At 40.5% G+C, this 14,016-nt stretch overlaps 1 protein-coding gene across 6 annotated transcripts in view; it reads left to right on the top strand.

The window, feature by feature from the left end:
- Nucleotides 1-14,016, top strand: part of KIF21A (kinesin family member 21A) — a 235,803-nt gene that overhangs the window by 144,429 nt on the left and 77,358 nt on the right. For all 6 annotated transcript variants that reach the window (XM_040343616.1, XM_040343619.1, XM_040343622.1 and 3 more), the window contains 4 exons: nucleotides 787-934; nucleotides 4,214-4,408; nucleotides 10,435-10,536; nucleotides 12,488-12,653. In XM_040343616.1, coding sequence (XP_040199550.1) covers nucleotides 787-934; nucleotides 4,214-4,408; nucleotides 10,435-10,536; nucleotides 12,488-12,653 — 611 coding nt within the window. The remainder of the gene's footprint in view (nucleotides 1-786; nucleotides 935-4,213; nucleotides 4,409-10,434; nucleotides 10,537-12,487; nucleotides 12,654-14,016) is intronic.

Genomic DNA, 14,016 nt, shown 5'->3' on the forward strand with positions numbered 1-14,016 from the left:
CCAAGAGGAATGGGCAGCTTTATCCTCTGAGAAGATAAAGAGCCTCATCCACAAATACCACAAAAGACTTCAAGCTGTCATTGATATTAAAGGGGGCAATACACAGTATTAAGAATTGGGGTTTGTAAACTTCTGATCAGGGTCATGTGGGTTGTTTCTGTTGTCATTATGATTTAAAAAGAGCAAAAACAGTTGATTGATAATAAATGGCTTCAGCCAAACACTAACCATGAGTGAAAGAAAAGTTTGTGTTCTTCATATTCTCTGAAAAATGGCCAGGAAATCATAAATTCTGCCAGGGTATGTAAACTTTACAAGCACAAGTGTGTGTGTGTATGTATGTATGTATGTGTGTGTGTGTATATATATATATATATATATATATATATATATATATATATATAGCTTTTTTTCAGGGGGAACTTGGGGGAACTCTGTTCCACCACCTCTGGTTCAGACCCTTTGGTGCCCGCTCACCACAATCACTTGTAAACACAGAAGTCTGGTTTATGTGTTTACAAGTGACAGCTCTGCACTCTGTATGTAACCACCTGAACTCTGCATTCTGTATGTAATGCAATCCTGGTATTTAATGCCCCTTTACGACCCTTCTACAGTTTGTCAAATCTGAACGGGGTCGTGGTTGAGTTCCTGCACCTATTTTCTGAGAAAAAATGCTCTATGTATGTGTGTGTGTGTGTGTGTGTGTGTATATATAAATTTTCTATTAAATTTTGGAACACAATAAATCTTATAAATGACCCTACACGCTGAATTTATTCTCAGAAGGAAACATCAAAGAAAGGGATCAAGCATTTACACTTCAAAGGCAGCCAAACAGAAGTGGCAGTCACTGGAGCGAAGGATCACAGACATAGTGATGCAGCGGATGACCATCTCCAATATGGAAACTGACATGAACCGACTACTGAAGGTAAAATATTTCCATTTAGAATTGCTGGCACATAGTAATGAGAGTGAAATATACAGAGCATAAAATAGGATTTTTGTTTTTAATTTTGAACTATAAAATAGGAGCACTCATGATGTCCCTTTCCCCATATAAGTAGCTATTTCACAGATAAAGTAGGATGCTGATTCCTTTATTTCCAGGTAGCAACAGTGGGGAGCCCTTTACCACTTTTTTCTAATTCTTGCACAGCTGTTTATGTTCTGAAAGATGTTTTTAAAGCAGCAGGCTAGAAACCTAAAATCGGATAAAACTAGGAAATGCATTTTCTCAGTCAGATGTTCTTACTCTGTGTTTTTGGTTAGTGACCAGAATGTTAGAGGGTCAATCTGGAAGCCAAGCACCGCCATCATTTTTAGCTACAGTGTAAGTGTTCTCTAGAAAATATTTAAGCCCCCCCCCCCCCCTTCATACTTGACCATAAGTGTTTTTCACTTTTTTTTTTTTTAGTTTTTAGGTTTACTAAGGCTTGAGAAGAGGCAAGAAATTGTGCAAAAAAAAAAAAAAATGCACAATGCTAATTTTTCAGGCACTTCCATTTAAAGGGGAGGTTCACCCTATAAAAAATTTCGAACACTACATCCAGCCCAGTTCTGCATATAAAATTACACTGACCTTTTTTTTTTTTTTTTGCCGTAGAAAGCGTTTAGCCTTAGAATTCACCGCGGCTTCCGGGTAGGGAATCCCACGGGAGTGGGCGTTCCTATTGACATGCCAATTGATTGACATGCTAAACGACGGCGCACACAGCGCGTCACGACTTCCCGAAGACCCAGAAGCCGCGGTGAATTCTAAGGCTAAACGCTATCTACGGCAGAAAAAAAAAGGTCAGTGTAATTTTATTTGCAGAACTGGGCTGGATGTAGTGTTAGAATTTTTTTATAGGGTGAACCTCCACTTTAAGTCTATTGGGGCCAAAAACAATGCAACTCATGGCCTTTTTTTTTTTTTTTTTGAGCTACAATGACCATCACTGATTTAAAATATAAATTTCTTGATATTATGCATCAGGAAACGTATTGAAATTGCTAAGATCTAAATAGGGTCTCGGCATTGAAATTTTAGAGCAGGTTTCTTTTTCCACTAAAGTGGTAGTTACCTTTTTGCAAAGTAGACATTCCAAGGTATCTAGTAAGAGGCATGGTAATTTTTTTGCAGTTGTGATTCCCCCCCCCCCCCCCCCCCCACAATTCTTTGCAAAATTAAATTTCGTTTTGTTTTTTGTCACAAAATGTTTATTAACAGGTTATTTCTCACACAGCATATGCATACCACACATTTACACCCCAAAACACCTGCTGCTACCCCTAAATATGGCGATACCACGTGTGTGACACTTTTACACAGCCTTGCCACATACAGAGGGCCAACATGCAAGTAGCACTGTCAGGCGTTCTAGGAGCATAAATTACACATATAATTTCTAGACTCTTACACTTTTGAAGGTCCTGGAGCACCAGGACAATGGAAACGCCATCCAAGAAATTACCCATTTTGGAAAGTCAACACCCCAATGTATATTCAAATGAGGCATAATGAGTCTTTTGAACATATTTTTTTTCCACAAGTTTTTTGAAAATGTAGAAAGAAAATGAAAAAAAAAAAAAAAGATCTTTCTAACACATAGCATGTACATGGCAAAAATTACACCCCAAAATACATTCTGCAACTCCTCCCGAGTATTGCAATACTTGGACTTACACAGCTTGGCCACATACAGAGGGCCAACATGCAAGGAGCACCATCAAGTGTTCTAGGAGCATAAATTACACATGTAACTTGACTACCTATTGCACTTTTGTGTATGATCACTGATGTGGCCCGGATGATCACTGATGTGGCCCGGATGATCACTGATGTGGCCCGGATGATCACTGATGTGGCCCGGATGATTGCTGATGTGGCACTGATGAGCCATGGATGGGGATGGATCAGCATAAATGAGCCATGGGTGGGGATGGATGGGCACAGATCAGCGCTTTGGGCACTTCATATCCAGCCCACAGCGCTGCTGCACCTGGCTCCTCCTCACACGCTGTACCGATCGGCACGAGGGGAGGGGCTGAACCGGACATGCTCTGGTTAGTTTCAAAGTGATCACACCGTCCAATGACGACGTGATCGCGTGGTAAAGGGCCACTGCCATTGGCCCTTTACCCCAATCTGCGATTCATCGTGGTCCTGAAGACATGACGGTCGTAGGGCTGGGAAAAAATCGATTTGAATCCTGAACCGAGTTGCAAGGTCAAATCAATTTGACCTTGCAACCTGAGGAGCTGCGGGCAGGAGTTTTTAGGCGAGGCCTAGGCCGAAGCCGCAGCCTCGCCTAAAAACTCCTGCCCGCACCTCCTCAGGACCGACGCGGTGTCCATAAAAAAAAAAAACTAGATTTGAATTGTAAATCAAGTGTTAATTTGCCTTTTTTTTTTATAAAAAAAAAAAGGCAAATTATTTGGGGGGGGGGGGGGGGGAATCGCCCAGCCCTAGACGGTCGTAGACATTCCTGAGTGCACGTAGCCGTCATTTGGCTATGGCCCGGTCGGCAACTGGTTAAAGAGTATTTCCACCTTTTTAGGCCCCTTAACATGGACAGTCAATGAATGGTAAAAACCAGCAGTTGAGACACAATTTTACTGCCTATCTAAAACGAAACATTACAGGTAGAGAGGGCTCTTCACATTCCCTGGCCCACAATGCTTTTTGCCAGGTGAAAAAAGTTGATCCTGTGAGAAATTCAGCGCCAACTTTTTTGTCCTGTTGTTCTTCCTTCTCTGTTATACTGCCTCCCCCCACCCCTTCCTCACACCTATTTAGCTGTACCACACTGCTTGAAAGGTATTGTATAAATCAGCCATTTCTCAATCAGGGTTCTTCCAGAGGTTGCTAGGGATTCCTTGAGTAATGAGTAATCACGGACTACGGTCTTTTTAGCCATCTGCCTTCACTAAAATACAGTGAGTTGCAGATATAGTAGTTATTAGCAGGAGTTCCCAGAGACCGTGAAGTTAATAAATTCTAAGCTGTATTCTTTCAATAAATTGTAAACCTTTAACTGCCTATCTAATTGGGCATCTGCCCATGTAACCGCTATTAAAAATAAAAGTGTGCATTTTTTTATGCCAGGAAATATTCTTGTATTTTGAGTGCTAAAAGACATACAAATTGGCAAGTTGTAAATAATATTTGTTTGATAAGTGCAGTGCTATGTGCATTTTTAACAACGTTTTGTTTTTCCCATAACAGCAACGTGAAGAACTTACAAAAAGAAAAGAAAAAGTAACTAGGAAAAGAGACCGAATTATGAAGGACAATGGAGATCCTGACAAAAACATCAATCCATTGAATGAAGAAATAGAATCTCTTAGTGCAAACATTGACTACATTAATGATAACATATCTGAATGTCAAGCCAATATTATGCAGATGGAAGAAGCCAAGGTAAGTGTTATGACAGCCATATAGACTTTTAAAGTGGGGTTACTAGTAGGAACCCACTTGTAGATATCTTAAAGCAAAGTAACTAAATTTACTAATAAAAAGTAATCTTAGTGTACTCAGTGTATCTTGGTGTAAACGAGTGCTTTTTTATATTCTTAATATACTTGTACTTCAGTGGGTACAAATAAATGGTACTTGTGTCACTTTATAATTGACAGTATGCTTTCACTTACAGTAATGTAGTCCCTTCTAGCATTTGTTACTCTTTCATATTAGTGAGTTAGCTCAACCAGAGTAATGTGATTTATTATATGACTGACCAAGAGAGGATATACAGGATCCCTGGATGGTTAAAAAGGTCAAGGTTACTTTGTGTAATACAGTTGATCTAAACGTCCTTGGTGGAGTGGATGGACATGCTCTGTATTGGAGGAGTTCTGGTGAGTGAGTAGAGTTGATGGTGGAGGATATACTCCCAGCAGTGCGGAAAAGCATTTTGCCACTAAAATTGGAATTTGGAAGCACAGAGGAGTGATCGTGGATTCATTTTATTCTATTTTGCACAAGTGGACTTTCTATACATTTTATTTTATTTATATATATATATATATATATATATATATATATATATATATATATATATATTATATTATATTATATATATATATATATATATATATATATATATATATATATATATATATATTAGAGAGAGTTTGCACAGGGGGATTTTTTTTTTTTGCATCTATTATGAATTTGCACATGGGATTATGAATTATGCATTCATTTAAATTGTTGCAGCTATCAACTAATATTTTGTTATCTGATATTTCACTTTTGGAGTGAAAAAAAATCATTGCTGCAGCTGATATACTATATATACTTTATATTTTTCGGCGGTGGCACAAATATTGCATTGGCAAAACAAACCTGCAAGGTGCCCAGTATAATCCTTTCCACTCACAGCATGTTTTTGCTATTGTCCTGGGAGAATAGACTTCTTCTCATACAACTGTTAAATTGAAACATTAACCTTAACCGTTTAGTAAGAATTAATGCATTCCACATTAATAATGAATTATGCTACCAAAATTAGTGTGTTCTGTAAATTGCCTCCAGCATTGCTCCTGTTTCTTCTTGCTGGAGGCCACCATATTGTTGAAGCCCAGAGCAGACAGTTCCTTATTGGAATCTCTCCTCCCTCTCCTGGGTCTGAAAAACAATAGGTCACTTTCTTCAATTAAAATGTGTACCTTTCCAGCCTTGATTATGTGTCTTGGCTCAGATAGAGAGAAAGTAACTTTACAGTGCTGAAGTTCAATCTGCTGATAAAGAAAGGAGAGAATATTCTTGTAAGTTTACCTCTTGTGTGTCTTTCTTTTCTCTCCCTCATCTGTGTTCCCCCTACGCATAGTCTGTGTCATTCCTGTTGCTTTATTCCCCCTTCAGGAACAGTTAATCTTAAAGCTGTTAGCTGATTGGCCTCTAGTGATTCTGATTTTGGGCGTAGTGGCAAGGATCAGAGTGCAGAGCAGGGTGCACTACTGGATTTTAAACTGCATACACACTTATGTTTAATGGTCCACATAGCTATACCTGCGAAAAGGCCAGCCTGAAGTGATCTATCAGGACTTAATTTTCGGACTAATGTTCCACATTAAGTGAGTGGGACCTAAAGAATGAAGTTGGCATTATTGCTCAGGATATCTAATGGTGTCTGTTATGTAAGCTATAACGTATGCTAATGTGGATTTTGATAATGTTTTGCAACAAGATGGGACTGGGGTAGCCCTAAAAGGTAGCTAAGTAGCTTTGGTGTAATTTTATTGTATCATTACCTGTAAGGAATGATAGGAGAACACAAAACGGAAGGATTTAGAAACTATCCAGTAAAATGTTTAATTAAGGGAAAGGGGGCTCTGATAGAATACGGAATTTCCTATCCCTGGGGGTTAGCCATCTTCTGGTCCTCATATACTCAAGGTTCTCTGTTTAGGATGTGAGTAAGTTATCCAGGGAGGCCACATTTCTAGGAATTTCTAATTTCTCCAGTGAGATAGCCCTTAATATTTCACTGATCATTGTGCCATTTTTATTGAAATTTTAACAGAATACAAGGGTGTATCCACAACAGATACACAATCAAAAACAATGCATTGGCAAATACTGAATGGTAGTCAATAAAATAAAGTGCACTCAGATAAGACGGTTAACTAACATAACAAAAATAATTACCATTGTTCATAAAAGTGCAAACTGAGCATCCATTTCAGGCCAGAGAGCTCTTTTGAAATCCACAGTGGATATAAAAAGTCTACACACCTGAACATTTTCATATTACTGGGTTTAGTAACACTTTAAAGACTTGTACAAAACCTATAGAGCACATCCACCATGTACAGTATGGAGGACATTACCAAGGGTGGAACACTCACGAAAAGAGGTGTCAGTGACTGGGTGACTGCGAGCTAATCCAGCATATTCCACCAAGCTGATTCAAATATTGAAACATTTTAAAAAAAAATCGAAATTCATTTTATTTTTATTTTACTCATTTAACACGAATCAAACTAAAAATGTACTATTCAAACACACACGTCAACTTCCTAGACGCCACAGTATCGATTAAGGATGAGAAGGGATATACAGGAAACCCACTGACAACTACTGTTGTCTCCACAGTTCCAGCTTCCACCTCCAACACACCAAATGAGACATCATACACAGCCAGGCCACACAATACCACCGACTATGCGCTGACCCAGAAGACCGAGATCAACATCTCGGAATACTAGCAGGCTCCTTCCATGAGAAGGGTTACAAGGACAAAACCATCTCAACAAGCATAAACACTGGCTTGAAATTCCAAAGGGAAATCTTCCAATACAAAGTGAAAAACCAAATAAACTTGTAATCTCTAGTAACCACATACAATTCAGCATTAGAATGGATAAGAAAGATAATCGGAGGTGCAACCCTTCATAGCAGAGGATGAAACGCTGAAAGAAATATTTAAACGACTACCAGTCTTGGCTTTCAGGCAATCGTACAAAAAGATGGCAACCACCCCAATTTATAACTCGTCTTTGCAGTAAGGTGCACATCACAAACAGACAAATGTTTCCCAACTAATTGATCCTAGCAATTCACGTTAAAAATCTGAGGTTTTAGTTGCACACATTTGCAAATATATGTAGAAGACACAGTGCCTGAGTGAAGGTTCCTCTGTGTTCTGCGGTTTTAACATATATTTTTGAGAGTCTCCAAGTTGGAGCGTATATAGCAGTGGATAACTTAAGGGCAGGTTTGCCTGGAGGGAGGGAGCTACACCTTAACTGCTTCGCACCCACGCTGTAGCCGTTATTCGGCTATAGCGCAGACCTTAATTGCAGAGAGGCCCTCAATAGATGTCCTCCCATGCATGAGCTTGCATGTGCAGCGAGCTCTGTGATCAGTCAATGAGACTTGGCAGATCGCAAACCCGGCCCCTTACCACGTGATCAGCTGTCAGCCAATGATAGCTAATCACGTGATGTAAACAAAAGATTGTTTTTTTTTTCTGCTCGCACTGCCAGCGTGAGCAGAAGAAAAAAAACGATCGCAAGCTTGTGTCAGAGGGACGGAGGTCCCGAAGAGAGTGAAACCTCACCCGAGTATCTGTGCTCACCAGTGCCACCTGCCAGTGAATAGCAATGCCGCCTGTCAGTGCTGCCTTAAACTATAAAACTGTTTTTTTTTAACCTTTTTTTTTTTATTTTGGAACTTTTTTTAATTTCTGTAGCAAAAATTAAAAACCTAGCAGTGATTAAATACCACCAAAAGAAAGTGCTAATTCTGGGAAAAAAATTATCAAAATAAAATTTGGGTATAGTGTTGCATGACTGCGCAATGTCATTCAAAGAGTGACGGTGCTGAAAATTGGCCTGGACAGGAAGGTGGTTTAAGTGCCCAGTAAGTGGTAAAGCCACTGAGATACTTTGGAGCCTGTGATGGAGGCTCTTTACCACGTGATCAGCCCTGTCCAATCACAGCTGATCAGTGTAAACAGGAAAAGCCATGTATCGGCTTTTCCTCACTCGCGTCTGACAGATGCGAGTAGAGGAGAGTCGATCAGCTGCTCTCCTGACGGGGGTCTGCGCTGATAATTTTAGCACAGCCCCCCCACCACAGATGCCCACACTGGACCACCAGGGATGCCACCAGGACCATCAAGGATGGCACACAACGGATGGATGACCAGGTATGCCATCCATGGCCACCAGGGATGATGGTGCCCAAAATATGCCAATCAGTTCCCACAAATGGTGCCAGTCAGTGCCTATTACCAGTGACTGCCAGATGTCTGCCCATCAGTGTCACCCATAAGTACCCATCAGTGCAGACTTTCAGTGCCACCTATGAGTGCCCATCGGTGCTGCCTATCAATGCCCATCAGTGCTGCATACCAGTGCCACCTTATCAGTGCCCGTCAGTGCAGCCTCATCGGTCCCCTTCAGTGAGGGAGCAAACGTACTTATTTACAAAAAAATTGGTATTTTTTTTATTGCACAAAAAATAAAAACTCCAGCAGTGATCAAATACCACCAAAAGAAAGCTCTATTTGTGGGAACAAAATGATAAATTGTTTGGTTACAGTTTAGCATTACCGCACAATTGTCATTCAAGGTGCGACAGCGCTGAAAATTGGCTTGAGCAGGAAGGGGGTATAAGTGCCTGGTATTGATGTGGTTAAAGACCAGCCCTTGTGATTAAACTGCTGGTTAGCCCACTAATTGCTCCGAGTAGACATATCCATATTTCATCTCAAAACTGTGCTGTTGTGTGCGTACAGTCTTGTGATCACACAGTGATTTATTAGTGAGCATCGCCAGTAAGGCTCCATTTTCACCTGAGGGTTTTTCTGCTGTAAGCCTCGGCTCTAAAAACTACCAACAAGACCAATCTCATTTCACCTCGGCCCCTCCCTCTCAGCAATCATCTGGCACACGTCACAGGTCCCAGATGATTGCCAAGCCAATCGCGGCCTCACGCATGCGCAGTGCATGCCCGGCTGTGACGCCACAGCCGGGCGCCCACAGTCATGATGCCGGCGCCGCAGAGGAGGGGGAGACGAGCGGGGCTTTTCGTATGCCCACATCGCTTAAACCTGTGACAGGTGAGTGTCCGATTTATTAAGTCAACAGCTACACTTTTTGTAGCTGTTGACTTTTATATGGGTGAAGCTCCGCTTTAAAGTGTTTGTAAAGGCTCAAGGTTTTTAATTGCATGCTTTATATGCATGAAGGTAAAAACCTTCTCTGTGCAGCAGCAGCCCCCTAATACTTACCTGAGCCCCATCGTGATCCAGCAATGTGCAGGAGAACCTCTGCTCTCCAGGGATGCTCCCTCACAGCCATGTCAATCACAGCCAGTGAGCCAATGAGGAGATGGAGGAGGTGACGGCAAGCATTTATCCATGACATCTAGCCATTGTACACCATGCAATTTCATCCTCCAGGGAACTTTCTTCCACAAATAGTGGAATATTTGCACTTGGCTTTGGTGGGCAACTTTTAAAGGTGAACCTTCACTTATTTTTAAACACCTTAATACCATCATGTTTCTTCATTTTATTTTTTTTGGGCGAAAACTGAGATTACATTGGAATATCCACTTTCCAAAGAAAGGGTAATTTTCAGGGGTGTTTTGTACTGTCCTGGCAATTTAATTCCAATATCTTTTATATCGGTAGTTGGGGAAACTGTTGTTGGTGTTACTTACTTTTTTTTTTAAAAGGAAAAAAAAAATGTTGTCCTTTTTATAAAGAGTCAGTTAAGGTATTACATCACTGAAAAATGTCCTGGTAATGACGGGGATGAAACATGCTGGGGTGAAAGGGTAACATAATTTTTTAGAGAAACTATAGGTTCATGTTGCACTTGTAATCATAGATGTGCAGAGGGTTTTCATTCATTTTTTATTGTTCGAACACCACCTAAATTACTTGAAATTTTTGCTGAATGTATTCAATACTTTTTGTTGTCTAGGAAGAAAGAGAAACACTTGATGTCTCAGCTGTCATTAGCTCTTGCACTTTAACCGAGGCACGGTATTTGCTTGATCACTTTCTTTCCATGGCTGTTGCTAAGGTAAGTTTTTAAAATTGTGTAGAAAATGCTTACTCGGAAATTTTTTGTTAGACCATTAACATGGTTGTAAAACCTTCTATATACCTGGTGAAGTTGCTATCCTCATATGATGGTAGAGATGAAACAAATCCTCCTGCATATGTTGTACCCGTTTATCTGCGGTCTTCTCTTTTCTACATCCGAAGTGTAGGATTTATAAAGCTTGTCCAAGCTATCGGGGGGGGGGGGGAAAGGGTGCTTATGTTACAAAACAAAGTAGTACACTGCTCAAGGTATTCAGCCACTGCACAAGCAAAGGGTGCTGGCCCTGCGTGTTTGGAGTAAAGATGTCTGGATGGCCAAACTCCAATAAAATCAACTGTTTGATTCCAAGAAGCATTAAAAAAATGATAGTCCATACAGCAAGCAACGGAATAAGATACTGCAGGCAGTACAGCTAATGCGTTTCACACTATTCTTGGTGCTTAATCATAGCTGTATTGCCTGCTGTATCTTATTCCCCTTGTTTGCTGAATGGACTGTTTTTTATGCTTCTTGGATTCAAATAAAGGTGATTTTTTATTGGAGTGTGGCCATTCAGACATCTCTTCTTTACTCTAACTGAACTAATGCTCTGCAGAGCTCTGAGAGCTGATTGGAGGGAAGGGACACACCTCCCTTCCCACAACATGCAGGAAAAGAGCCGAGGCTGTTAATCAGCTGGGGCTCTCTCCCCTGTCACCGCTGTTCTTGGGTCACCCACTGCCACGCCTTGATCCCCCACCCCTGCCCCTTGCTATGGGGGCGCTCGTGTGTGCTCGCTCCCGAGCCTGTCCCAATGACACACAGAGCGGGGCTCAGACCCTTCCCCTCGCTCCCTCCTCACAGGCTGTGAATGACTGCTCCCACTGCTCTGTCTGAGCCAATGAGGGAGTAAAGAGCTGGCGGAGCTCTTGTGCACTTACCTGGATGGAGATCAGGTGCTGCATGCAGAAAGTTGTTTTACTCCTGAATCATTATTCTCGCTGACTTCCTAGTTTGCGGTGCGCATTCATTCTTGCTACATCACGGCCTAATGGAAACTGCAGTTCCCATTAGGCTTCGCCTCCATGCCTGTGAGGGATAAGAGAGCATCTTCACTACAGGGCTGTAGTCATAGGGAGGGGGTGAGCACATTCTGCTTTCCACCATGCAAAACAGCTCAGATGCTGGTGGAAAGCAAGAAGAGGAGTGACAGCAAATGGCATTTTCAAACCTGGATTACTGTATTTTGGAGGTCAAAAGGAAATATTAGGTAAGTGATATTTAAATACTCTTGCTTACAGCATTCAATTGATCTAATAAAAAACGAACCTTTAGTGTTCTTTTAATACATAGATTTAATTAAGAGTAAATGTTTTGCCTCTAGAAAACCCAAGTTAAGTACGAAGATAATTGGGTAGGACCCAAAACCTACTTGCACTCTTACACTTGAAATATATGTTTTGTGTGCATTGTTCAGCACACTTTGCAGTGGCTTTCCAGGGTGATTTTGACTAATTTTGGATACTTTCTCAATATTTGCTTACCAGGATGCCATGGTTATTCTCTTCTCCATACATTTTAACATGTTTATAGAACATAATTATAAATGCTTTACAAGCATTTTCATAAAAAATGTGCTTTCTGGAAGACAGTTAAATCGAGCAAATTAGTTTTTCATCAAATAAATGTATTGGTGTAAAACTGTACTGTGCAGCAAATGCAGTGCTGAGGTGCCAATAGGTCCTTAGACTTAAAATTCTAGTTGGCAATGTAAAAGTGAAAGGAATCTTAGTGTAAATGTTACTAATGGTTCTAAATATTAATGCATTTACTTTTTTGTTTATTTTCATTGTTGTTTTTTTTTTTTTATTGCATAGTGCAATAACCTAATGTAATCCTATATAACCAGTTTTTTGTTTAATTCTTATTCTCACTGCTTTGCACACAGAGTTTTCAAGCGGCCCAGAGAGAAGCACAAATTAAAGTTCTGGAAGGGCGTTTGAAACAAACTGAAATCACCAGTGCTACTCAAAACCAGCTTCTGTTCCACATGTTAAAGGAAAAAGCTGAACTGAACCCAGAACTCGATGCTCTTTTGGGCCATGCACTACAAGGTTGTATCTTGAATGTAGCATTTGCTTTTACTGCATGTTTGCATTTACGCATGTCTGGTTTAAAGGAAATATATTGTGAGCTTATCTCCTGAATAAATGCTGTAGATAACTTTATTAGGAAGAAGCCATTTCTTTAGTTTGCCTCACTCATAAGTTTTTCCAAATGTATGTAAACCAGTAACTTTTTTGGGGGGATTGAAAACTTTGAGTATTTTTTGTATTGTGTGTACGCATTGTGACTTATTTTTCAGCCATCCATATCCTATTTGCACAATAGTTGTTTACAGACATGATTGGCCTTCCAGAATTGTATTTTGTTGCAGAGAGACGCTGCATTGCTTTTTTGAGAAGTAGGTCAATATCTGTAGAGTGAAGATAAAGTACATGTGTGAGGTGCGGCATATCCATTAGAGGAGAATTTAAGAGAAGTATGGGATTGGCTATTTTTCAATCCTACTTACCTAGGTGGATGCAGCATTGGTGCCCCGCCAGCTCTAACACCGCTGATTGCTCGGTTCTCACAGCTACCTAAGCAGAGACCTGGTCACTGTCACTCACTGGGGTGCTGAGCTGTGCCGTGGGCAGGAGCGGCTGGCTCAGGCTCTCAGTACCTCGCTAAGAGGCTGAGCTGGTTGCCGGTCCAGGCATGTGAGCTGATCCCGACTTAAGCATTGTGATCTTGCCCACGTCTCGACTGGCTCTGTGACGTCAGCTGGCTTCAGTCCACTGTCTGCTGAAACTGGGTCACAGGAGTACAGAACAAACTGCACTCCTTGTGATCCACAGAAGTACAGCCAAACAAGCTTTGGCTATACTTCGCCTTTTTAATGAAGCATTTTTTTTCACAATGTCAATCAATTGGCTTTTTTTTGTCATGCCCATGATTTCAACCTAGATTCTATGTCTGAGATATAATTTTGTGGGTACTGAATAATGTCTTCAAGGCCTTGCTGCAAGGAATTTTTTTGTGAGGTTTTGTTGAAATAAAAGTTGTGCAAATTCTTGTGATATGTAAGAAGTGAAAACATTAAGCTCATTCTCACTTTATCGGTGATTGATTAATTATGTGTCAGTATATATTAAATCACAGCATCTATTCTCTACCTTTTTAAAGGATAAGTGTGCTTTTAAAAAAAAAAAAAAAGCTAATTTGAAAAAAACCTTTGCCACTTTGTTTTCTTTCTGTTATTTGAAAGCAGTTGTTAAATGTCCAGCAATTCAAATTTACTGATTTATTTAGGATTCCTAGGCTGTCTGTGTCAGGAGTAACATTAATAATGTATCCCAGTGTCTCTTTAGATGTGCATGGCTGCCAGTAGTCAAAGGAATGTTTTCCGCTAAAGTGTGTTTGGGATGCCTTATT

Source organism: Rana temporaria, chromosome 3 (genome assembly GCF_905171775.1).
Source record: "Rana temporaria chromosome 3, aRanTem1.1, whole genome shotgun sequence".
Taxonomy (NCBI): domain Eukaryota; kingdom Metazoa; phylum Chordata; class Amphibia; order Anura; family Ranidae; genus Rana; species Rana temporaria.